We start from the raw sequence: 27,556 nt of genomic DNA, 5'->3' as shown, positions 1-27,556 counted from the left end.
AAGAGATAAACAAACTTTCTTGGGTCTTTTTTATAAGAGCACTAATCTCATTCATGAGGATGGAGCCCTCATGACCTAATCATCTCTCAAATGTCCCACCTCTCATACCACCGCAATGGGGATTAAGTTTCATCATATGAATTTTGGGGATGGGGGGACACAAACATTCAGACCATAGTAACTTGTATTTGGTCAAATTGTTTTTTGAGAACAGAACATCAATTTGACTTTTTAGTAATTTTGGGGACTCATGTTTGAACTCAGAATTGTCATCAGCTAAATAATGGGAGAAACTAGTTTAAATTAATCTTCATTCTGTACTTCATTTCTTTTTGTTGTTGCATATTATTTCATTGTATGGCTATCCCATATTTTGTTAATCCATTTGTTGCCATTTAAATTGTTTCTATTAATACTTTTTGGCTATGATGAATAATGCTGCTATAACACTTATATACAAATTTTTCTGTGAACCTGTGTTATTATTTTTCTTGAGTATATACCTAGGAGTGGAATTGCTGGGTCATATATATATGGTAACTATGTTTAACCTTTTGAGGAACTGCTGAACTGTTTTCCAAACTGGCTATAATATTTTACGTTCCCACTAGCAATGTATGAGGGCTTCAGTTTCTCCATATCCTTGGCACACTTGTTATTATCTTCTGTATATTTTTATTATTACCCTCCTTGTGGATGTGAACTGGTATCTCATTATAGTTTTCATTTGTATTTCCCTGATGACTAATGATGTTGAGCATATTGTTGTGTGCTTATTTGCCATTTTTATATCTTTGGAGAATTGTCTACATCCTTTGCCCATTTTGAAATTGGGCTGTCTGTATATTATTGACTTCTAAGTGTTCTTTATATATTCTGTAATATTAGACTCTTATCACAAATATGATTTATAAATATTTTCTCCCATTCTCTGGGTTGTCTTTTCACTTTCACGATGGTATCATTTATGACACAAAAGTTTTAAATTCTTATGTAGTCAGGCCAGGTGCGGTGGCTCACACCTATGATCCCAGCACTTTAGGAGGCTGAGGTGGGCAGATCACCTGAGATCAGGAGTTCGAAACCAGCCTGGCCAACATGGTGCAACCCTATCTCCATTAAAAATACGAAAAAATTAGCCGGGCATGGTGGCGCATGCCTGTAATCCCAGCTACTTGGGAAGCTGAGGCAGGAGAATCACCCGAACCCAGAAGGTGGAGGTTGCAGTGAGCTGAGATTGTGCCACTGCACTCCAGCCTGGATGACGGAGCAAGACTCCATCTCAAAAAAAAAAAAAATTTATTATGTAGTCTAGCTTATGTAATTTTTCTTTTGTCACTGTGCTTTTGGTGTGATGGCTAAGAAACCATTGCCTAATCCAGGGTCTTGAAGATTTACTCATTAATATGGTTTGGATTTGTGTCTCCACCCAACTCATGTCAAATTGTGATCCCCAGTGTTGGAGGAGGGGCCTAGTGGGAGGTGATTGGATCATGGGGGTGGATTTCCCCCTTGCTGTTCTCTTGATAGTGAGTTCTCAGGAGATCTGGTTGTTTACAAGTGTGTAGCAGCTCCTCCTTGTTTTCTAGAGCTCTTCCTCTTTCTCCGGCCATGTAAGACATGCTTCTTTCTTCTTCGCCTTCTGCCTTGATTGTAAGTTTCATGAGGCCTCCCCAGCTATGCTTCCATGCCTTCCTGTACAGCCTGGGGAACTGGGAGTCATTTAAACCTCTTTTCATTATAAATTACACTGTCTCAGGTAGTTCTTCATAGCAGTGTGAGAACGGACTAATACCCTTGTGTGTGTGTGTGTGTGTGTGTGTGTGTGTGTGTGTGTGTGTATGTGTGTATGTATATATTTTTTTGAGACAGGGTTTTGCTGTTTCATAGGCTGGTCTCTCTCTTTTTTTTTTTTTTTAGACGGAGTCTCGCTCTGTCACCCAGGCTGGAGTGCAGTGGCGCAATCTCGGCTCACTGCAAGCTCCGCCTCCCAGTCGCCATTCTCCTGCCTCAGCCTCCTAGGCTGGTCTCTTAACTCCTGGGCTCAAGTGAGTCTCACGAGTAGCAGAGATTACAGGCATGTGCCACTATGCCCAGGTTACTCCTATATTTTCTTCTAAGAATTTAATGTTTTTAGATTTTTAACTCCTACATTTAGGTCTTTGATCCATTTTGAGTTAATTGCCATGTATCACGTAAGGAAGGGATCTGGCTTCATTCTTTTGTATGCAGATATGCAGTTGTCACGGCACCAATTTTCCCTCCTCCGCTCCCTTCTTTTCCTCGGATTGTTTGGACACTCTTATTGAAAATCAGTTGCCCATTGCTGTGGACTGCAATTGTCTCCACCCAAAATTTATGTGTTGAAGCCTTAACCCTCAGTGTGATAGTAGGTGGAGACTGGGCCTTCGGGAGATAGGTTGAGATGAGTTCGTGAGGGTGGGATCTTCATAAGGATTAGTGCCTGTATAAGAAGACTTAGGGCGGGTACAGTGACTCATACCTGTAGTCCCAGCACTTTGGAGGGCTGAGGTGGGTGGATCACTTGAGTCCAGGGATTTGAGACCAGCCTGGGCAACATGGCAAAAACCAGTCTTTATCAAAAATACAAAAAATTAGCTGGATGTGGTGGTGTGCAGCTAATAGTCCTGGCTACTCAGAAGGCTGAGATGGGAGGATCACTTGAGCCCAGAGGCAGAGTAGTGAGTTGAGATCATGCCACTGCACCAGCATGGGCCTCAGAGTGAGGCTGTCTCCAAAAAAAAAAAAAAAAAAGAAGAGGCACCAGAGAGCTTGTGTGCATACTTACTCTATCCCTACCATCCAAGGACACAGTGAGGCAATGGTGTCTGGAAGCCAGGAAGCCCTCACCAGAACCCAACATACTGGCACTTCATCTTGGTCTTCTAGCCTCCGAAAACTGAGAAATACATTTCTGTTGTTTAAGCTACTCAGTCTGTGGTACTTCATTATGGCAGTGTAAGTTAATTCACCCATAAATGTGAGGGTTTATTTCTGGTTTCTCAGTTCTATACCACTGGTTTGTATGTCTGACCTTAATGCCGGTGCCACTTATCTGTTTTGACTTTCATGAGAAGTCAGTTGGATTTTCGTGTTTTTATGTCCTTATGTATCTTTTATATGTCTAAGAAACTTCTGGGATATCTGTCTTTATATTCCAGAAATTTTTTGGATGCCAGTCTTTTAGTTATTTGCTAACATGGTTTTTGCCTATAATCAAAATGACATTTACATTAGTATAGAAAATTATCTTTGGATAATTGTATTTTAAGTGTATTTATGTGATTGGCTTATTCATTTTATGCTTTAGCAGTTGCTTTAATGACTTTTTTTCTTTATTATTTCTGTTTCATGTGTGATGCTCCTATGGAAAGCATAAATGGAAAATTGCCTAACCTTGGCTACCTGTGTTCATTAAAAGAACTTAATATACTGTAATTTAAGCAGATATTTTAAGTACAACTTAGAAAATCATTATCATTTTTCAGTATAGGTTATAGGCTCATCATTGAGTTTGAAATACCAATTTTTTTTTTTTTTTTTGAGATGGGAGTCTTGCTCTCGTTGCCTAGGTTGGAGTGCAATGGCATGATTTCGGCTCACTGCAACCTTCACCTCCCAGGTTCAAGCAATTCTCCAGCCTCAGCCTCTTGAGTAGCCGGGATTACAGGCATGTGTCACCACGCCTGGCTAATTTTGTATTTTTAGTAGAGACAGGGTTTCTCCACGTTGGTCAGGTTGGTCTCGAACTCCCGACCTCAGGTGATCTGCCCACCTTGGCCTCCCAAAGTGCTGGAGTTACAGGTGTGAGCCACCACACCCAGCCGAAATACCAATTTTAAAGTGTACACTTTTTTCTCCTAGTAGGTGATAGATAGTTGTTATAAGAACAAGCTTTGTGGTGAAGCTAGTTCTACCACTTCTGTATGAACTTAGACTAATCACTTACCATTAGTTTCCTCATCTGAAAAATGGGCACATTAATAATACTTATAGTGGTATTGTGAGGGTTAAATGTGATGATTGTAAAGCACTTAGCACAGTGGCCTGGGCATATGGTAAGCACTGAATAAGATTGCTTTATAGGTAGTGACTTCAGATATGGCTCAAATGATTGTCAGTGGAAAGTTGTGCTTGCTTTATTATCTCATGATTATTGTGTTATTCATAATAGTAGGTGTTAATGAAATTATACATTTCTTCAGCTGTTGAATGTATGTTTAAAAGAAGATCCTTGGCATAGATCAAATTTTTATACATTAGAGAAAGGGAGACATTATATCAATGATATCCTTTATTTGTTATCATTAAAAGTGATTGGAAAAGATTGAATTAGACCCAGTATGGGAGAGTGGAGGAAGCACTGGACTTGGCAGTAAGACAGATCTGCCTTCTGGCTGTGCATTATCTTGTTTTATTTTTTTTCAGCCTTAGTTTTCTCATTTCAAAGAAAGTAGTTGAAGTAGCTGGCTTTGTGCTTCATAGCACTTCACAGTGCTCTATTTCAAGCACTTAATCATATTCTGTTTTGTATTAGGTTAGTCGTGTGTGTCTGTGATTATGTAAGCTCCTTGAGATTAGATTGTTTCATTGATGTGCGCATCTCCATTGGTGCCTCATGTAGTGTCTTGCGCATAGAAAGCACTTGTGACGTATCCTTTTTTGCTTTCAAAGCAGATTGTTTTGACATTTGTCTGTATGAAAAGAAGGCAAAAGGAAGGGAGTACAATGGAAAATGTTGACATGAAAATTTCTTCTAGTGAAAATTCCCATAAGATAATTTCTTGAATTTTTGCTTTGTGAAATTCAGTCCTTGTAAGTCTCTTCAGTTCACATCCTTTCTTTTTAAGTAATGGATAAAGATTTTGAAATAGTCTTTTATGTTACTACTTATTGTAGCCCTTTGGTGTGCACTTTGTGCACTTGAGTTTGAGTGTGAAATACAGCCTTTGAAAATTTGTTTTATATGCAGCGACTTCAGATATGGCTCAAATGATTGTCAGTGGAAAGTTGTGCTTGCTTTATGACCTCATGATTAAAATTCAATTCAGGATCATAAAAATCTTTGATTTCCTAAGAAGACTAACCTGGTTATTGTTGTGACAGTGTGTGTGCATGTGAGAGGTAAAGAAAAGAGGGAGGACCTTTGGATGTTTAGTTTAACATCAAGAGCTGGGAGATGCCAGGATAAAGTCTCAATCAGGTAAATACATAAAACAGCACAGAACAAAGGATATCATTTCCTCTGCAAGCTTTCTCTGGCGGTAGCCATTGTCTCTCCCACATCCCTTATACTACAAGGATTGAAAGTGGTTCAATAGGTGTCTTCCTTGTTGTATTTTCTTTCTGGTATCTGGGGTCTCGCTGATGGGGTTGGGGGAAAAGACTGCCCCTCCCAGGTTTCGGTAATTCCTAGAGATAGTAAATGACTTGCCTGTGAACCAGCCAATCCTAAGTACATGGACCCTCCTATATATGCATCCGTATATCCACATTCTCTATCTGGTTCTCATATTCCAGGAGATAACATTCTTTTCCCCTAATCTCCCTATAGCCAAGTACCAGACAAGTAGGGATCATTCCCGTAGGCCAGAGCCAGTCAACATTATTCAAACACTCCAGTCCTGATCCTGTTCAGTTGCTTACCTTGCCTTGCTTATTTCTTCCTTTGAAAACCCCAATAAAGGCTTTTGTCCATGCTTTCCCCTTGCTCCTTCTGACCAACCCTGTTGCTTCCCTGTGTGGCCCTGCATGGTGTGCCCCCTCCTCTTGTAAATTATAACTAACAAATTATCTTTTCAGTGGCAATTGTCTCCTGATCTGTTGGCCTCACTATACCTGAATAACACCAAAATTCCTGTACATTTTAAACACTCACGAATGTCCTTGCTTCCTTCCTTCTTACTCCCCTGTTGTTGAATCTCATTTTACTAGGCTATACCACAGGACAGTCATCTACAAACCGCCAGTTCAGTCCTCCTTCCATAAAGATTTTAGCTACTATTGTCAATTTTCCTAAATATATGTTTTAGTAATTGCAATTGCTATATAGATGATGTTTCCAGTAACTTGGCCTCTCAGTGCCTTCAATTCCTGTCTTCCAGTCTTGTTATCCACTCTACCTCAACTACTCATTGCCATGTCAAATTCTAAATAGTGCTGTTGCCAATAACTGCAGCCCCCCATCATCTTGATTCTAAGAATCTTACTCTCTAACTTCTACCTCCTGTCTTTCTAGCTTATTCCCTTTAGGACTTCAACTCTAATAATTCATTAATTGCAGGTCCTGGTAGAGTTAATCTTACTACTTTTTTTTTTTTTTCTGAGACAGAGGCTTGCTCTGTCACCCAGGCTGGAGGGTAGTGGCGTGATCTCGGCTCACTGCAACCTCTGCCTCCAAGGCTTAAGCAATTCTTGTCCCTCAGTCTCACAAGTAGCTGGGATTACAGGCGCTCACCACCATGCCAAGCTAATTTTGTGTTTTTAGTAGAGACAGGGTTTTGCCATGTTGGCCAGGCTGATCTCAAGCTCCTGACCTCAAGTGATCCAGCTGCCTCAGCCTCCCAACCTGCTGGGATTACAGGCATGAACCATCAAGCCCAGCCTAGATTTTAATTTTCTTTTATCCTCTTATGTCCTCATTTCCCTCCTTACTCAGTTTAAATGCCTTTCACTATCATTGTATTACTACCTTTGCATACAGCTTCAACTCTGTTGTTCCCTTTGAATTTGATTTGTATGTCAAAACCCCAATCTTACATTCAACTGTGACCTCCCCACTTCTGCATTCACACAGCTGAATGTGGCTGGAAAAACACACAGTCATGCTAACCACCAGTAGGCACTTAGTGCTATTAGTCATACTACATGCAATCACCTATATTTCCTTTTTTTTTTTTTTTAGAGATGGTATTTCATTCTGTTGCCTAGGCTGGAGTGTGATGGTGCAGTCATAGCTCACTGTAACCTTAAATGCCTGGACTCAAGTGATCCTCCTGAGTAGCTGGGACTACAGGTGCATGCCACCACACCTGGCTAATTTTTCTATTTTTTTATAGAGATGGGGTCTTGCTGTGTTGCCCAGACTAGTCTAGAATTCCTGGGCTTAAGCAGTCCTCCCACCTCAGCCTCACAAAGTGCTGAGATTACAGGTATGAGCCATAGCGTGTGGCCAGTCACCTATATTTCCCTAGTCCTACTTGAGTTCCCACTTTCTTGGAGTATTATTTTATACTTCCTCTTTCCTGAACCTTCAGCTGTTCCTCTTCATTCTCACTTTTGATGACCTGCTTTCTATTTCACTGAGAAAGTCAAAGCAGTGAGAACTTTTACAAACTTCTTCCGTATCTGTTCACATACTTGCATCTGTACCTATATGCTTTATTTTCCTCCCTGTTATTACTGATGAACTGTCAGTGCTTCTAAAATCAAATCCTTTATTTGTCCACCAGATCTCATCCTATTCCTTTTCACCTAGTCAGGGACATTGTTCCAGCAGTTTTCATCTTTCCACAGAAAATTTCTTCTGTCTTAGATCTCCTCATCTAAACATGGTATTTTCTCCCCCACCTAAAAAATGACTCTTTCCTGACCTGCCTTCACTTTCAGCTCATACTCCACCAGCTAATACCCTAATGCTCTGCTCCTTTTCACATCAAAGCTCCTCAAGAATTATCTATCACACTCTCGCCAATTCCTTTCCTCTCATCTACTCTTTTTTTAATGGATATAATTTTCACATACTATAAAATTGGCCATTCTAAAGTGTATGAGTCAGAGGTTTTAATATATTCACAATGTTGTGTCACCAACGTCACTAATTCTAGAATATCTTCATCATCCCAGAAAGGAGCCCCATAGCCATTAGCAGCCACCCCTATTTCCTCCTTCAACCAGCCCCTGGTGAACAACCTACTTTCTGTCTTCAAGGATTTGCCTATTCTGGTCATTTCATATAAATGGAATCATACAATATATGGCCTTTTACTTGTGGCTTTCTAAACTCGACATGGTATTTTCACAGTTCATCTATGTTGTGGCATGTATCAAACTTTATTCCCTTTATGGCTGTATATTTTATTATATGATAAATCAGGGGTCATAGGATTATCCTCAGGTTTGATGACTTGCTGAGAGGACTCACAGTACTCAGCGTATAGTCATACTGAAGGCTATGATTTACTGCAGAGAAAGGAAACAGGGAAAGTTCATGAAAATCAAGGCATAAGTTTCTAAGGGTCTTCTCCCGGCGGGAGCACAGAGGACATGCCTAATTTCCCCAGCAATGAGTTGTGACAGTGCTTCTGAAATGTTGCCAACAAGGGACACTCATTAGAAGCTCAATGCCCAGGTTTTTTTATTGGGAATTGGTTACGTAGGCACTCCTGCCCACGTGTACTGGAATTCCAGACTCCCAGGAGGAAGGTCTGTGTTCAGCATAAACTATTGCTTGTATAAACAGTTCAGACATAGTGAGCCACCTTTACGTTTAGAGAATGCTAAGCACAGCGCCCAAATCCATGTTTCCAGATATCAGCCAAGGGCCAAGCTTATAAATAAATCTTTCAAGGTATAGCAGTCAGGCCTGCTATGTTACCTATTTCCCCCTACATATGGATATACTATATTTTGTTTACCCAGTCATCAGTGGTAGGCTTTTGGGTTATTTCAACTTTTTGGCTGTTATGAATAAATCTGCTATGAACATTTATATATAAATTTTTTGTGGGAACATACATTTTCAAGTCTCTTGTATTATATACCTAGGAGTGGAATTACTGGGTCATATAGTAACCTTTTCAGGAACTGACAGACTCTTTTCCAAAATGGCTGTACCATTTTACATTACCACCAGCATGTACAAAATTTCCAATTTCTCCAGATTCTCAACATGTTATCTGTTTTTTTTTTTAAATTATACCTATCCTAGTGGCTGTGAACTGGTATTATTGTTTTCATTTGCATTCCCATGATAGCTAATTATTTGCATTCCCATGATAGGTAGTGATCTTGAGCAATTTTTGTATGCTTATCAGTTATTTTTACATATTCTTTGGAAAACTAATCACGTCCTTTGCCCATTTTAAAATTGGGTTCTCTTTAAACTATTATGCTTTTAGAGTTCTCTGTATATACTGGAATACTAGACTCTTATCAGACATGATTTGCAGAAGTTTTCTCTCATTCTGTGGGTTCTCTTTTAGGGTATTCTGGAAATCAAACATCTTTGTGTGATTTCCACTTTATCTTTTCTTTTGTCGCTGTGCTTTTGGAATCATATCTAAGACACCAAGGTCATGAAGATTTATGTCTATGTTTACTTATAACAGTTTTGTACTTTTAGCTTTTCCATTTAGGTCTTTGATCTATTCTGAGTTAATTTTTGTATATGGTATGAGGTTAGGGTCTAACTTCATTCTTTTGCACTTGGATGTTCACTTGTCTCAGCACCATTTATGGGGGAGACTGTTCTTTCCCTACTGTGTTATTGTCCGGACACCCTTGTCAAAAATTAGTTGCCCATAAATGTATGTTCTAGACTCAGTTCTATTCCACTCAGTTCTATATATCCACCATTCTTATGTCAGTACCACACAGTCTTGATTACTGTAGCTTTGTAGGAAGCTTAGAAAATTGAGAAGTGTGAATCAACCAACTTTGTTCTTTGCAAGATTGTTTTGGCTGTTCTGGGCCCCTTGTATTTCCATTTGAATTTGAGGATTGGCTTGTCAATTTCTGCAAAAAAAAAAAAAAGTCAGCTGGAATTTTAATAGGGATTGCATTTAATCTGTAGATCAATACAGAAAGTGCTACTATCTTAACAATATTAAGTCATCTAATCCGTGAACACGAAATGTGTTTCCATTTATTTAGTTGCTTTCGACATTGTTTTGTAGCTTTCAATGAGTGTCTTATACTTCTTTTGTTAAATATACTCCTGGTATTTTATTTTTTAGAATACGATCGTAAATGGAATTATTTTCTAATTTCATTTTTGATTGTTCAGTGCTAGTATATAAAAACATAATTAATTTTTGCATGTTGATCTTGTATCCTGCAACCTTGCTAAACTTGTTTAGTAGTGTTTTTGGAGATTTCCAAGGATTTTATATATCCAAATTTGTCATCTATAAATAAAGATAGCTTTACTTATTTCTTTACCATGTAGATGCCTTTTATTTCTTTTTCTTGCCTAATTGCCCTGGCTAAAATGTTGAATAGAAGTGGTAAGAACAGACATCCTGGCTGATCTTAGGAAGAAAGCTTTCAGTTACCATTGAAGTAGGATGTCAGCTGTGGGTTTTTCATGGATGTCCTTTATCAAGTTGAGGACATTCTCTTTTATTCCTAGTTTGTTGAATGTTTTATCATGACAGCGTATTGGGCTTTGTCAAATGATTTTTCTGCATTGATTGAAGTGATCATGTGGTTTTATGTACTTTATTTTACTGGTATGGTGTATAACATTAATTTTCTGAATTCCTGAGATACATCTGTTTGTCATGGTATATAATCCTTTTTATATGCTGCTGGATTCAGTTTAAAATTATTTTGTTGAAGGTTTTTTTATTTACACTAATAAGGAATGTTGGCCTATGTTTTTGTTTCCTTGTGATGCCTTTGTCTGCTTTTGTATTAGTAATACTGGCCTCACAGAATGAGTTGGGAAGTGTTCCTTCCTCTCCTGTGTTTTTGGAAAAATTTGTGAAGGATTGGTGTTAATTATTAAACCTATTGGTAGAATCTACCAGTCAAGCTATCTAGTTCTGTTTTTTTCTTTGAGGGAAGATTTTGATTACTAATTCAATCCCTTTACTTGTTATAGGTGTACTCAGATACTCTATTTCTTCTTGAGTCAGGTTTGGTAGTTTGTGTCTTTCTTGGAATTGTCCATTTCATCTAGATTATCTACTTTTTTGGCATTATTATTATTATTATTATTATTATTTTTGAGACGGAGTCTCACACTGTCACCCAGGCTGGAGTACAGTGGCATGATCTTGGCTCACTGCAAGCTCTGCCTCCTGGGTTCAAGCGACTCTCCTGACTCAGCCTCCCAAGTAGCTGGGATTACAGCCACCCTGTACCACACCCGGTTAATTTTTTGTATTTTTAGTAGAGACAGGGTTTCACCATGTTGGTCAGGCTGGTCTTGAACTCCTGACCTCGTGATTCGCTTGCCTCGGCCTCCCAAAGTGCTGAGATTATGGGCGTGAGCCACCGCGCCTGGCTGGCATTATTATTTTTTGTTTTTATTTATTTCCATAGGTTTGTGGGGGAACAGGTGGTGTTTGGTTACATTAATAAGTTCTTTAGTGGTGATTTCCGAGCTTTTGGTGGACCCATCACCCGAGCAGTATACAGTGTATCCAATTTGTAGTCTTTTATCCCTCATCCTCCTTCCACCGTTTCCCCCACCAATCCCCGTTGTCCATTGTATCATTCTTATGCCTTTGCATCCTCATAGCTGAGCTCCCATTTATGGGTGAGAACATATGATGTTTTCTAATCCTGAGTTACTTCCACATCACAGGGTAGTTCTCTCTCAGGAATATTCTGAGTTGTCATTTTCAGTCTCATATCCCAAGCTCTGAAGGGCACAAGGATCAACTCAGGCCAGATGCATGGATACTTGACATTGATGGTTGCTAGACCTTAGCCATTTATGCCCATCCACATGGCTCCAGCCATCTCGGTAAAAGTAATGCCTTCCAAGCAAATCTCCAGAATAATTTTACTGAAGCATGACAAAATTCACATGGAAGAAGACAGCTCCTGAAATATTCATGACAGCTCCCGCAGACACACTACTCACTGCCCCACCAGGACCCGGGGAACCTCCACCTGCCATGCAGTCCCCCAAGGGGAAACAGAGGCATCGAAGGTTCCAGGGGTGAGGTGGCACTCACTGTGACAGGCAGCCACGAATTCCATTTTTTTGCATTATATATTACTTTTTAACATTTAACATTTTATAGACTCCTTTTCAAACTTTCTGCTGTTTATTTTTTATTTTTATTTACTTATTTTTGAGACAGGGTTTCACTCTGTTGCCCTGACTGGAGTGCAGTGGCATGATCACAGCTCACTGCAACTTGACCTGCAGAGCTTAAATGATCCTCCCACCTCAGCCACCCAAGTAGCTGGGACTACAGGTGCACGCCACCACACTCTGCTAAGTTTTTAAATTTTTCGTAAAGACGAGGTCTCACTATGTTGCCCAGGTTGCTCTTGAACTCCTGAGCTCAAGCAATCCTCCTGCCTTGGCCTTCCAAAGTGTTAGGATTACAGGCGTGAGCCATCACACCCGGCTTCTGCTGTTTTATTTTATTTATTATTATTATTATTCTTTTTTGAGATGGAGTCTTGCCCTGTCGCTCAGGCTGGAGTGCAGTGGCACAATCTCAGCTCACTGCAACCTCCGCCTCCTGGGTTCAAGTGATTCTCATGTCTTAGCCTCCCAAGTAGCTTACAGGCACCCACCACCACGCTCAGCTAATTTTTGTATTTTTTAGTAGAGGCAGGGTTTCGCCATGTTGGCCAGGCTGGTCTCGAACTCCTGACCTCAAGTGGTCTGCCCACCTCGGCCTCCCAAAGTGCTGGGATAACAGGTGTGAACCACCGTGCCCAGCTGGCTTCTGCCATTTTAGATTGACCTTTCTACAGTTAGTCCAAATTAAGAAGGTTTAGTATTATATATGAAAGTGGCACACTAAGGAAACTAACATTCTTTCTTTTTAAGAATCACCAATGTTATTTAATTAATATTTTATATTTGTCTTTTAGGATTATATATTCATCAAACAGAAACATAAAAAACTATGAAGAGGAAATTCTTAGGAAAAAGATAATGGAGATTGGGATATCACAAAAGCAACTTGACGTCAGTTTTCCAAAGTGTGAAAACTCATCTGATTGTTCTCTTCAGAAGCATGAAATTCCAGAGGATATCAGTGACAGAGATGACGATTTCATTTCCAATGGTGAGGTATTTTTTATGGAGTTTTATTTATAGCCGTGAAAATAATTATATTCTGATACAGTTAGAGAAAAGCATACTTCAAAAATATGCTTTACTGATTTTTTTTTTTTAGTAAGCATGGAGAACTGAAAACACTAGTATTGTTAACTGCCAGTTTTTTCCAAGTAATTGGAGATAGAGTTATTATGAATAAATCCATACATAACTCACAATTCTCCTTTTAGCCACTATGCCTCTACGTTATTGTCCTTATTATAATCTATACCAATAAAGAAGTTTTGGCAGAGTCAGTTCTGCTTAACACCCTAACAAAAATGGTAGCCTAGTTTTATGCATATTAAATGGTTAAGAAATACACAAATACTATAATACATATGGCATTTTACCATGAAAAAGACCTTAAGTTTGCTTGTGAAAGTAGATTTCAGAAGGGTTGCAGCTTGTGAGGTATTGCAAATTGATGGAACGAGAAAGTGGATTTCAGAAGGGTTGCAGCTTGTGAGTTATTGCAAATTGATGGAACTCATTTTTTCAAAACAAGTGTTAGAGCAGAATTGATTATATTTGAAAATATTTGTTGGGTTGAAGGATCTTATTACTGGTGTGTAAAGCAACAACAATTACTTACCAGATTTATCCTGGTTAGATTCCTGTTATATTACAGTCAACATATCTAATTATGAGTGAATGAATAGACATTCTAGGCCTTGAGGTAGATCATTCATATGCATTAAGGATGGATGCATACGTAGAGAGAGGTTCTGACAGGAAACCTGAGGTCCCTGGATCAGAGAACAGACCATTTATCACTTGCAGAGCATCTTAGTGCCAGTTCTCAGCTCCTAAACTCCGTGAGGCACTGCAGTGAGGGCCTGATGTTACCCAGCCCATGCGGTGGGATTGCACCACAGAAAAGGAACACCAAAATTAGGAAACTTTAAGCTTTCACAGGTTGCTGGCAGATCTTCCCATTCTCCTCTCTAGAGACAGAAAGACCTTTCTTTGGAAACTAACCCTTTGGGAGGGGAGGAGAAGGTAGTTTCCTTACCCTGTAATATAAGGAAATGACTTCCAGGGGAGGAATGTTTCTCAATTTTTCTGGAGTAATACATATCTCTAGTTTCCAAGGCATGTTTGCTGTTTAATCATCCTTTAACCAAGTTTACCGGTGCTCTACTCAGACAGGTCAGACCATGCTGAAACATAAAAATATTCATAGAAAAGTATCTCCCAATAGTTGGTTATCTGAAGTCAGATGGGAATTTATAAAACCAGATATAGATGGGTGTGTCTCATAACACATGCAGTAAACTGAGGTATCTTGTAGATATTTAGGTGTGCATGTGTACAGGTGCATGGCTCAGTTCAGCTGAGTGCAGCTTTCTGCATTAACCTAGTGTTTCTCATCTGAATTTTGCACCTAAGCAAATGCGAAATTCATGTTATGCTCAAATTGTTACCTAATACGTGAATTGTATTGGATCAAACTCATTTTTTCAAAACAAGTGTTAGAGCAGAATTGATTGTATTTGAAAATATTTTTTGGGTTAAAGGATCTTATTACTGGTGTGTAAAGCAACAACTGTTACTCATCTGATTTATCCTGGTTAGATTCCTGTTATATTACAGTCAACATATCTAATTATGAGTGAATGAATACACATTCTAGGCCTTGAGGTAGATCATGCATATACTTTATTTAATTTAGTCTCATAAAACCCTAGGAAGTGTTACAGACTGATTTTATCAGTAAGACCCAGATAGGACTCTAAGACTCAGAGAGTGTAAGAGACTTTCCTGAGGTCACACAGAGCAATTGACAGAGCTGATATTTGAAATCCAGTTTTCTTACTCTAGTATAGAGCTCTGCTGTGGTTCTATGGCAGCCCTTTAAAGTGGCCAAATAAGTTGTGAGTTTAAGTGAAAAGAGCCTCTGCCTTTTGACTGTTTTCTCCATCACTCCATGGAAAATCCCCACATTCACCAGTAACCTGCCAGTTGCCAGCTTAATAGACATTTTTTTATCTACATCTTATAAACCTTTTTGCAGCCTTTCATGCTGTTAATAGTGCCCTCCTTGAAACTTCTGTTTTCTGTGACACCATGCTTTCCTGATTTTCCTTCTTGGCCATTTCTCAGTCTTTTTTACTGATGTATCATCTTTCTACCCCTTAAATAAATGGTATTCTGTAATTTTTTTGAGCTTCATATCCAACCACTGACTAAACATATCTGTTAAAGTCTACCTTATTATTATTATTATTTTTTTTTTTTGAGAAGGAGTCTCGCTCTGTCGCCCAGGCTGGAGTGCAGTGGCACGAATCTCGGCTCATTGCAACCTCTGCCTACTGGGTTCATGCCGTTCTCCTGCCTCAGCCTCCCAAGTAGCTGGGACTACAGGCGCCCGCCACCACACCCGGCTAATTTTTTATATTTTTAGTAGAGACGGGGTTTCACCGTGTTAGCCAGGATGGTCTCGATCTCCTGACCTTGTGATCCGCCCACCTTGGCCTCCCAGAGTGCTGGGATTACAGGCGTGAGCCACTGCGCCCAGCCCCTTATTTTTTTATCTTTAAAATTTTTATTGTTTTTAATGAGATGGGGGTCTCACTCTGTCACCCAGGCAGGAGTACAGTGTCATGATCTCAGCTCACTGCAACCTGTACCTCCCAGGCCCAAGTGATCCTCCCACCTCAGCCTCTCGAGTAGCTGGGCTCAGAGGGGTGCCACCACACCTGACCAGTATTTTGTATTCTTAGTAGAGACGAGGTTTCCCTGCATTGCCCAGGCTGGTCTTGAACTCTTGAGCTCAGGCAGTCCACCCACCTCAGCCTCCCAAAGTGCTGGGATTATAGGCATGAGCCACTGTGCCCAGCCAAAATATATCTTAAATATCTCAACTGTAACCTGTCCCAAATTCAACTTGTGGGACTCTGTCACTAGTGACTGATCTTCACCAGAGCTACTGCCCAAAGTTTGTTGACAGGCAAAGTTACGATAAACAGTTGTTAAAAGAAAAACGTTAGCTAAAATGAACCTGAGTTTATTTGAACAAAGAACAATTCATGAATCATGCAGCACTCAGAACCAGAAGAGATTCAGAGAACTCTGCTCTACAACTGGCCAGTGAGTATGTATAGACAGAACATGGAAGTAAAGTACAGAAATGGCTTGATTGGTTATAGCTGAGTGTTTGCCTTATTTGGACATGGTCAGATCAGTTGGCTGCCTGTGATTGGCCAAAGCTCGGCTGCTTATAATTGGCTGAGATCTAGCTATCTATTACCAAAAATAAACACTCCTAAGTTAGGTTAGGTTTTGGTTTGTTTACATACCAAGGTTGCAGTTCCTTAAATAGGAACTCAAAGTATGGAGGCAGCTTAGTTCAAATTTAAGTTAACAATTTCTGCCTTTGGATTAGTCTCTTGATTGTGAGATTGACCAAAACCTTGGGCATTGATGCCAGTCTCTTGATACCATCATAATGGACTTGTTTGGTCTCAGAGTAGAATTTACTGGTCTCTATGTCAAGTCAGTTAAATGATTCTTTACATTCTTGCTGGTTTAGTCAAAGTTAATGCATGGTAGATGGCAGCATAAAAATATTTAAGACTCCTGAGAGGATATGGTATACCAGGGATGCTACGATCATGACTATCAGGAGGCTAATACCAAAAGACAAAAGTGTACTCCTGCCGGGCATGGTGGCTCATGCCTGTAATTCCAGCACTTTGGGAGGCCGAGGCGGGCGGATCACAAGGTCAGGAGATCGAGACTATCCTGGCTAACACGGTGAAACCCCGTCTCTACTAAAAATACAAAAAAAATTAGCCAGGCTTGGTGGCACATGCCTGTGGTCCCAGCTACTTGGGAGGTTGAGGCAGGAGAATGGCATGAACCCAGGAGGTGGAGCTTGTGGTGAGCCAAGATTGCGTCACTGCACTCCAGCCTGGGCGACACAGCGAGACTCCGTCTCAAAAAAAAAAAAAAAAAAAGTGTACTCCTTTATAGGGGCCCCTACAAACCAAACTGATCAAAATTAATCTAATCAAAATTTAGGCAAGATGGATAGTTCAAAAATATTTGAGTCAAATTGGTCGTAGTCTGTTCAGGGAATGATGGTGATTAAGGACCATAGTTTACTGTAGAATGATCTGATTTCAAAAGGTATCCAAGTTTGTGACCAGCCTGGGCAACATAAGGAGACCCCGTCCCTATAAAACATAAAATTAGCTGAGCATGGTGGCGTACACCTGTAGCTCCAGCTACTTGTGAGGCTAGGGTGGGAGGATTGGATTGCTTGAGCCCAGGATTTTGAGGCTGTAGTAAGCTATGTTCATGCCACTGCACTCCAGCCTGAGTGACAGAGCAAGACTCTGTCTCTAAAAAATAAAATACAATTTTTTTTTTTAGATAATCCAATATTGTTGTTAGCCTGATAACACAGATCATAGTAATCTAGAGACCCACAAGAAGAAACAGAGATTAGAAATTTTTCTAATTTCTAATTAAGAATTAATTAATTCTAATTAAAAATTAGAAAAAGATATTCATGAAGAGGCTTCATTTTTGGTGTATAATTTTGTGGTAATACTACCTATATTTAAATATGTATATTTAAAAGTATACAGTCATGTGCTGCATAATGACATTTTTGCCAACAGTGGACCACATATATGACAAAGGTTTCATAAGATTATGATACTGGATTTTTACTGTACCTTTTCTATGCTTACATCCACAACTACTTACCATTGTGTTACAGTTGCCAACACTATTCATTGCAGTAACATGCGGTACAGGTTTATAGCCTAGGAACAATAGGCTATACCATATAGCCTATGTGTGTAATAGGCTATATCATCTAGGTTTGTGTGAGTACACCCTGTGATGTTCACACAGGAATGAAATCAGCTAACAACATATTTCTCAGAACTGTCATTAAGGGATGCATGACTGTTACTAAGCAATGCATGACTGTATCTATATTTACATGTAAGTGGAAATATATATATTTCAAAGGAGAAAGTCTAGATTATTTAAACTTTTTGTTTTATTTTTAATTTACCACTTACATATTCCAACTAATTGAGATAATTATGTGGGAAACCTCTTGATAATAATAGAAGACAATTTTTGGATGTTTGTAGTATTAAACTATTTTTTAGTCTTGTTTTTCTTTTTTAAAGATAATTATGACTTGGAGCCTGCATCTGAATTAGGAGAAGATTTATTGAAGCTTTATGTGAAACCTTGTTGCCCGGATATTGATATTTTTGTTGATGGAAAACGTTTTAAAGCTCACAGGTAAATAGACACGACTGATTTGCTGTCTTGGTTGTGGCTGTAGAGTGTGGAAGGGCAGCTGTCTCTTTCCAGCATGGTGGTTTTCAAGCTCTGGTTTTCACACAGGCCACAGGGGTTCCATGAAGGCCAAAGGGGTTCCACTGTGATTCCTCAGGGGGAATCCAACAGGGGAAGAGGTTGACCATCAGGCAAGGTTTTCTGCAGGTTTTCACACGTGCACACGTGGGCCTACCCAGACATGTGCGTGTATATGTTTCTGCCAGAGCACATCTCATCTATGTTCCGCATTGGGCATGAACCTAAGATTTTATTAGAAGAAAATGTTCTGTTGCCTAAAATAGATTTGAAAGCCACTGTCATAGAAAATGTAGTTAAATGCAGTTTTTAATTTTATAGGCATTATAGTATTGAGAAGTATTATTTCTACATTAATGACATGTATTTTCTCTGAATGCATTTTGGCTCAGATTCTGTGATTCAGAATAGATGGTACTCATGAATAGCATTGATTAGGAGGTTTAATATTTCAACGTACTTTTTAAAAACCATTGTTCTGCTTCAGAATTGGGTTGCTTAGACATTCCAGGCGTTTAGATTTCAAATTAAAGCCGGTTGCCTGTTTTAGTCAGGCTCTTTGATTGCAAGTAACTAAAATCTGCTTAAAAGCAGAAAAAAATTTAATAAGAAATACATATTATCTTTTGGAACTCAAGGGAAAGAAGTACAGCTGGGTCTCGCTATGGACTAGAATCTGAACCAGAAAACTTAGGAACCCAGACAGTTCTTCCTCCTCTTTGTGTTTCAAATAGAATGTTGATAAGAAGTTATTCTGGTGCTCCTGAAGAGAAAGAACCAGAGTATTTGCAGTGGCAAGTGGTAATCTTCTAGGTTCAGGGGTGCACAGTCCTTAATGAAATTAGCAGTGGGTTTAGGTTACTGTAATCCACCAAGCCAAATAGTAGTAATATTTGTACTCTTGGAAATCACCCTGGTTTTGCCATTTGACAGCAATACAACCCAAGGATTGCTATTCTGAACTAGCTATTTACTATTCAAAATTTGAACTTTTCTGTATGGGAATATGTACTTTGTAAATATACATATACTCATTTTCCTAATTTTTGTGAAATCTGCATTAAATCTTGCAAAATTCAGAATATAATCTAGATTGATCATTATATTTTCCATATCATGGGTATATTTCCTAAATCATGGTGTGGGTGTAGGTGTGTGTCTCTCTGTCTTTTTTTATTTTTTACCAACACAATTGTATTTTAAAGATTAATTTTATTTTGTGTCCAGGTTTTTCATGAGACCACATGGGTATCCTACCAAAGTTATAGAGACCTGTAGCTATTGCTGTCATACAGGGAAGGCAAGACCCTGTGACCATTTGCAATATGTCCTCAAACAGTGCCTATATTTGGCCTCTCCCTATGTGCTGCCTGACAATGAACTAACAGGACTGTGTTTTAGGAGCTGGACCTAGAATATTAGGTTTGTATTCCAGGACAGCTGTTGTTCACATTTCTGGTTTATATTGTTCACCTAGCAATAAAAAAGAAATTCATATTAACTAGAAAGATAATAAGTTTTCCTACTTTTTTCTTGTCCTTATGTAAGTTAGAATAGCCAATTCTAAATTATAAGGTTGCCTTCCTAGTCTAGACTCAAACATCTTTCTGTTTATAGTACATACTAATTTTATTATGTAGTTTAAGGAATATTGTGTCAAAGAGTACATATTCATCTAAAGCCCAACATTGGAACTTTCTCAATTACTTCTTGTTCTAGATGATTATTGTCAGCATTCTTCTAGTGGTGTGGCTAAAAATCCTTTTGTAATGTGGCTGCTTTAATTTTCTAATTATACATGCTTATATATTAAAAGATCAATACAAGTACTTACAGAGGACCAGGATTTATGACTGGAATTTTATTCAGTTTGGGTATCAACATTTTTAAAACCTTAGTTTGCTAGTTTAATGTACCCAAATTGGTATGGTCTTCTATTAAGCTAATCTTTCTCTCATGGTCAAGTTACTTCCTCAGTAACACCCCTCAGAACACAGTTCTTCCAAGGTAGTCTCTCCAGTTGCTCTGTCCATTCTTTACCATGATCCTCAGCCCAATCCTGGAGCACTTTCTATGCTGAAAGACAATCTGATGCCAGTCACTTGCTTGTGGTGGCACAACTAAGCCAAAGAAATCATTTGTAACAGAGTGGTTAAGAGTGTGTGGACTGTGGGGACAATCTGCATGGGGGTTTTTTTTGTTTTTTTTTTTTTTTTTTGAGACGGAGTCTTGCTCTGTCCCCCAGGCTGGAGTGCAGTGGCGCATCTCGGCTCACTGCAAGCTCCGCCTCCCGGGTTAACGCCATTCTCCTGCCTCAGCCTCCCGAGTAGCTGGGACTACAGGCGCCCGCCAACATGCCCGGCTAAATTTTTTGTATTTTTAGTAGAGACGGGGTTTCACCGTGTTAGCCAGGATGGTCTCGATCTCCTGACCTCGTGATCCGCCCGCCTCGGCCTCCCAAAGTGCTGGGATTACAGGCTTGAGCCACCGCGCCCGGCCTCTGCATGGGTTTTAATTCCATGTCCACCATTATTAGCTGTGTGAATTTGGGTAAGTCATTTAACCGTTCATTTTGCGTTTCAGCATCCTTATCAGAGATGGGGATTATAACAGTCTCCATCTCATAATGTGATTGTGAGAATTAAATTACAGTTGTTACTGAGCACTCATGGGGCTTGCTACTTGATTAGCCTTCATGGATTCCATTAGTTAGTTACGTTAGTACTTTTCTGAATATTGTATCCTGGGATACTGCTGCACATTACCTCTTGTTGTGGACCTCTGTAACATTATCTTCCTGCCTGAAATGCTCTCAATTACCATATGAATACCATCTGGGATCTCCGCTCACTGCAAGCTCTGCCTCCCAGGTTCACACCATTCTCCTGCCTCAGCCTCCCAAGTAGCTGGGACTACAGGCATCCACCACCACGCCCGGCTAATGTTTTGTATTTTTAGTAGAGATGGGGTTTCACTGTGTTTGCCAGGATGGTCTCGATCGCCTGACCTTGTGATCCACCCACCTCGGCCTCCCAAAGTGCTGGGATTACAGGTGTGAGCCACCGCACCCAGCTGCTGACTTCCCATTTTTTAGTGTAATTTATTATTTTAATGTTTTATGAAAGAAGTTGAATGTTACATTTTTAAGATAATTTGTTGCACTTCTGTGTTCCATAATTAAAATTCTCTTATGCTGCCTCATTGAAAAAGCAGAGCAGTCATTCCTTTTTTTTTTTCCTAAGACAAAGTCTTGCTCTTTTGCCCAGGCTGGAGTGCAGTGGCATAATCTAGGCTCACTGCAACCTCCACTCCCTGGGGTTCAAGGGATTCTCATGTGTCACCCTCCCAAGTAGCTGGGATTACAGGCGCGCACCACCACGCTTGGCTAATTTTTGTATTTTTTAGTAGAGACAGGGTTTCACCGTGTTGGCCAGGCTGGTCTCGAACTCCTGACCTCAAGTGATCCGACCACCTCAAACTCCCAAAGTGCTAGGATTACAGGTGTGAGCCACTGCACCCGGCCCCATCATTTCTAACTTGAGCTTTGTGACACTCAAAATCTGGTATATCTTCCAGAATACCTTTCTTATCAGTGCCTGATAATATACCATTAGACATTCATTCATTTGGTTAAGATGTCAAATCTTCCTTTAATGTCTCTCTGAATATTTAGTAAATTGGCACTGTGTCCAAAGATCATTGTTCTGTATGTCCTTGAAAAAGCTAAAAGTTTTTTCAGAAGTAGTATGATTTAGTAATTGAGAAGTTGGTCTTTTTGTGTTTAGATTATGATCCCACCACTTATTTTTAAAATTCCACCACTTATTAATTGTTGGGAAGTTACTTAATCTCTCCAAGTTTCAATATTTTTATCTGTAAAAGAAATAGTAGTAGAAATTATAGCATGGGATGGCTGTGAAGATTGAATCAGATAATGCACATGAAGCGCTTAGCATAGTACCTGGCATATTGTAAGCTTTCAAAAGTAAATGTTAGTTGCTATAAGTACGTAATAGGTATCTGTAAGACTGGCACATATGTTGCCCGTTCTAGCTTGTCTTATATCAGGGGGTAAACTATGGCCTAAATGTGGTTAAGTGGCCTGTTTTTGTATGAGGCAACAAAAAAGCAGAGACAAGTAATGCCACAGGGACCTGCAAGTCTAAAATGCCTTTCAAGAGTCACTTGGGTTTGTTCCCAAACCTGTGTATGCCATTTGAATTTATTATTTTGATGACAATGAATATAAGTCAATGATACATAAAATATGAAAGAGAAAAGTTATTGTTCCAGTGAAAACTCGGGTGAGTGCTTTGGAAGGATTAAATAAGGGAAAGGCACTTTAAAAATTGCTGTTGTGGCCAGGTGCAGTGGTTCACACCTGTTATCCCAGCACTCTGGGGGACTGAGACGAGAGGATCACTTGAACCAGGGAGTTTGAGACCAGCCTAAGCAACAAAGCAAGACCCCATCTCTACAAAAAAATTTAGCTGGGCATGGTGGTGTGCACCTGTAGTCTCAGCTAATCGGGAGGCTGAGGTGGGAGGATCATTTGAGCCTAGGAGTTTGAGGTTGCAATGAGCCAGTGAGTGCCATTGCATTCCAGCCTTGGGAACAGAACAAGACCCTGTCTCAAAAAAAAATTAAAATCAAACTAGGTATCATAGTGTATATGTGTATTGTTTTTGTGAGAATGAGGCTTATATCAGCAAACCCATGTTAAAAAAAAGATGGGCCTTATGATAAAAGATTTGTGAATTAAATGCATATTTCTTCTTAAGTTAGAGTAAAATTATAGTATACAGAAATAGCTTTTTTAATTCCTCATTTTTTCAATTAACTAAACAACTGTTAGTCCAAATTGTGTTGGATAATAGCGTATCCATGGCACTTAACTTCAGAAAGGCCAGTCCTATGAAAGCTATAGTCAATGGATGTCACAAAATTCTCAAGAGAAGGTTAACTTTGCTTTTACAAAGTTATGTTCTCTGAAGTATTTGCTAAGAAGTGACATGGACAATAGTGATTACTCCAAAAATTTAGATTCGCCACTCTGGATTTAATCCTTACTCAGTTATGTGGAATTAAAGCAAATAAATAAATACATTCTTAGAGCAAGAATACTTTAAAAATTAGTCCTACTAAAATTTCCTTCTCTAGAGCTTCTCTGCATAATTCAGGCCATTATTCTGCCTGGAGTACTGAATCTAGTTCAGCTAACATTAGGAAGTATTGAATAGCAGTGTACTAAAGCAGCAGCAAGGCAGAAATTAGGGCATCTTGATAGAGCCAGAAGCAGCATTAACAGTTGAAATTAAACTTAACCAAAAGGAGAAAATAGTTTTTGGCATGTTGGAAAATAAATAATTTGGCAAAGATTTTTAATACACCGTACCATCTACAGCATTATTTTTTCACCTGAGGCATGTGTCCTAATTAAGTAGAAATGTTTTCTAAGTTTCTGTTTTAAGGTCAGAGTAATTGTTTAAGCCTGAGATGCTTCTAATTTTACTAAAATGGAAATGGCTGACATGCTGTGTTCAAGTCTTCTGAGAAGTAGACACAAAGATGGGATTAGACTTTCAAGAAATTCGGCTAAATGTATGTGAGAAAGCATAGGGAGAAAGCCAGAGAAAACAGAGCTGCTAGACTGCAACGCTGATTTGACTCTGAGTGAAGGAGAAAGAGAAGGAAGTTAGAAGCATCTTAGACTGCAGTGGAGTTCTAAGAAAAGTTGGGCAAGGCCATTATTGGAAAGTTCCCATGCCAAAGGCACCCATCAGAGAAGCGCCTGTTTTCTAGGGCAAGACCTGCCTTATTATCCTTGCTGGGCTCAGTCATTGTCAGGAAATAGCTTCTGAGAAGATGGCCTTGTGACCCAGGTGGAATCAATTTCAGAGTGCTGTAGCTGAAGCTGTCAGTCATTATGCAGTCAAAGATTAGAGGGGTAGGCCTGGTGCTGTGGCTCACGCATGTAATCCCAGCACTTTGGGAGGCCGAGGCGGGCAGATCACGAGGTCAGGAGATTGAGACCATCCTGGCTAACTCGGTGAAACCCCGTCTCTACTAAAAATACAAAAAATTAACTGGGCGTAGTGGCATGTGCCTGTAGTCCCAGTTAGGAGGCTAAGGCAGGAGAATTGCTTGAATCCAGGAGGCGGAGGTTGCAGTGACCCGAGATTGCGCCACTGCACTCCAGCCTGAACGACAGAGCGAGACTCCGTCTCGAAAAAAAAAATGATTAGAGGGGTATATTCTCATGACTGCCACACATATAAATCATGACATGCTATATATTCATATATCTTTACCACTAGGCATAGTCAGATAAAGTAAGAAATAATTGTTAAAAAAACATTTATTATTTGCTAAGTATTATGGTGCTGAGATTGGGATTCATAAAGAAATGAATGAAGTACTGAGGATTAAGTGGATTATCTATCGATATTCAACAGTGTGAAAGAAAAGACTGCCATGGAAAAAAGGCCTGGCAGATACCCAATAAACTGCTAAAAGTGGTTATTTCTAGATCATGGAATTGAAGTAAACGAAGAAGTGGGTGAGAACTTAAAATTTTCACTTTATCCAATTCTATATTGAAGTTTATTACAAACATTGTTTTTGTAATTTAAAAAAATTTTTTAAATCTGGCTTTCCATTTTTAAGGAAAGAATTACAGACTACTTAAAATTTTTTATTCTGTGCTTGCTTTGGCAACACATATAATTTTTTTTATCTGTTCGAATAGGCCCAATTGTACTCTGAGGTCACTATCTTTGTCCTCTTTTATAGAAAAATAAAAACCATATAGCAAACTTAGTGCATTAAATATTCATTTGATTGTCAGGGTCCCTGAGATCCCTCCTTCTTCAGGGGATATGGTGTACAAACTGTGAGGAGGGGAGATTCTCAGTGTGTTTGGGGGACTGAGTGTGGCAGGGACTCCCCAACAATTGAATGCTTCTCTCTTCCTCTCATGCTCTTGCTGGGGCTGGTGGTCCGGGGGCTCTTACTCTTTGGAGGCCATGTGGACCATGAGATCCACCACCGTGTTGCTGTAGCCAAATTCATTGTCATGCTGGGAAATGAGCTTGACAAAGTGGTCATTAGGGCAGTGCCAGCCCCAGCACTGAAGGTGGAAGAGTGGGTGTCACTGTTAAAGTTGGAGGAGACAATCTGGTGCTCATCGTAGCCCCAGATGCCCTTGAGGGCCCCCTTTGATGCTGCTTTACCACCTTGATGTCATCATATTTGGCTGGTTTCTCCAGAGAGCAGGTCAGGTTCATGACTAACATGTTGGTGGTGGGGACATGGAAGGCCACGCCACTGAGCTTCCTGTTCAGCTTGGGGATGACCTTGCCCACAGCCTTGGCAGCACCAGTAGATAGATGCAGGGATGATGTTCTGGAGAGCCCTATAGCCATCACACCACAGTTTCCCAGAGGGGCCATCCACAGTCTTCTGGATGGCTGTGATGGCATGGACTGTGATTCTGATTCCTCCCGTGATGCCAGAGTTGTTATGGATGATCTTGACCAGGGAGCTAAGCAGTTGGTGGTACAGGAGACATTGCTGATGATCTTGAGGTTTTTGTACTTCTCATGGTTCGTGCCCATCACAAACATGGGGGCATCGGCAGAAGGGACAAAGATGATAACCCTTTTGGCTCCACCCTCTAAGTGAGCCCCAGCCTTCTCCATGGTAGTGAAGATGCCGGTGGACTCCATAACATAATCAGCACCAGCATCATCCTGTTTGATTTTGGTGGGATCTTGCTCCTGGAAGATGGTGATGGGATTTCCATTGATGTCAAGCTTCCCGTTTTCAGCCTTGACGATGCCATGGAACTTGGCCATGGGTGGAATCATACTGGAACATGTAGACCATGTAGTTGAGGTCAATGAAGGGGTCATTGATGGTAACAGCATCTACTTTGCTAGAGTTAAAGGCAGCCCCGATTACCAGGCACCCAATATAGCCAATTCCATTTACTCTGGGCTTCATTTTTACCATGATGTCTCAGGGACATGACTGGTGCTGCCCAAGAATGGAAGGAGCAGAGGGCAAGGTTCTGTCACTTTTTCTCTTCCTTTTGCTTACTTTAGGTTTAATTTATGCTGCCGTTTGTACTTTCTTAAGATGGAATTCTAGATCATTACATGAAAACGTTTTCCTTTTCTACAATAAGCATTTAAAAGCTAAACATTTCCTTCTAAGCACTGCTTAGCTGTAGCCTACAAATTTTGATATATTGTATTTTCACTCAAATGTATTTTCTAATTTTCCTTTTGATTTCTTCTTTACCCATGGGTTGTCTAGAAGTATGTTTAATTTCCAACTATTTGGGAATTTTCCAGATAATTCTCCATTATTGATTTCTAGTTTAATTCCATTGTGGTCATAGAACATATTTTATATTATTTTAGTTTTGTTTAAATTTATTGAGACTTGTTCGATGGCCCAGAATATGGTCTCTGTTAGTGAGTGTTCCACATGTACTTAAAAAGAATATGTGTTCTTTTGTCCTGTGGTGGAGTGTTCTATAAATGAAAAAATCGGTTGATAGTGTTGCTCAAGTTTTATGTATCCTTAGCTGAATTTTTGTCTACCTATCCTATTAATTACTGATGGAGTATTGAAGTCTCCATGTATCATTATAAATTTGTTTCTCCTTTTAGTTCTGTCAGTTTTTGCTTCATGTATTTTGAAGCTCTATTATTTGGTACATACACATTTGGGATTGTTATTTCTTCATAATGAATTGTGTCTTTTTTATTATGAAATGTTGCTTTTTACCTCAGGTAATGTCACTTGTTGTGAAGTTTACTTTGGTTAATATCACCACTCCAGCTTTCTTATAATTAGTGTTTATATTGTATTCTTTTTATATCCTTTTACTTCTAAACTTTGTCTTTATATTTAAAATGGATTTAAAATTAATTTCTTGTAGATAGCAAATAGTTGTGTCTTGCTTTTGTTATTCAGTCTCATAATCTCCTTTTAATTGGAGTAGACTATTTGACTATTTGTAATAAGGTAGTTATTAATATGTTTGAGTGTAAGTCTACCATTGTACTTTTTTTTTTTTTTGATCCCTCTGGAGTGCAGTGATATGATCATAGCTTCTGTAACCTTGAACTGCTGGGCTCAAGTGATCCTCTGGCCTCAGCC

The 27,556-nt window shown here is 39.5% G+C and overlaps 1 protein-coding gene and 1 pseudogene across 1 annotated transcript in view; one reads left to right on the top strand and one right to left on the bottom strand.

Annotated features, from left to right (window-relative positions):
* Positions 1-27,556, top strand: part of BTBD8 (BTB domain containing 8) — a 113,153-nt gene that overhangs the window by 9,181 nt on the left and 76,416 nt on the right. The window contains exons 3-4 of the mRNA XM_032155363.2: positions 12,808-13,004; positions 18,193-18,310. Coding sequence (XP_032011254.1) covers positions 12,808-13,004; positions 18,193-18,310 — 315 coding nt within the window. The remainder of the gene's footprint in view (positions 1-12,807; positions 13,005-18,192; positions 18,311-27,556) is intronic.
* Positions 25,395-26,398, bottom strand: LOC116469775 (glyceraldehyde-3-phosphate dehydrogenase-like; annotated as a pseudogene).

Source organism: Hylobates moloch, unplaced genomic scaffold (genome assembly GCF_009828535.3).
Source record: "Hylobates moloch isolate HMO894 unplaced genomic scaffold, HMol_V3 SCAFFOLD_5, whole genome shotgun sequence".
NCBI lineage: Eukaryota > Metazoa > Chordata > Mammalia > Primates > Hylobatidae > Hylobates > Hylobates moloch.
The sequence above is the reverse complement of the archived record's forward strand: the minus strand, read 5'-3'. Positions and strand labels throughout refer to the sequence as shown.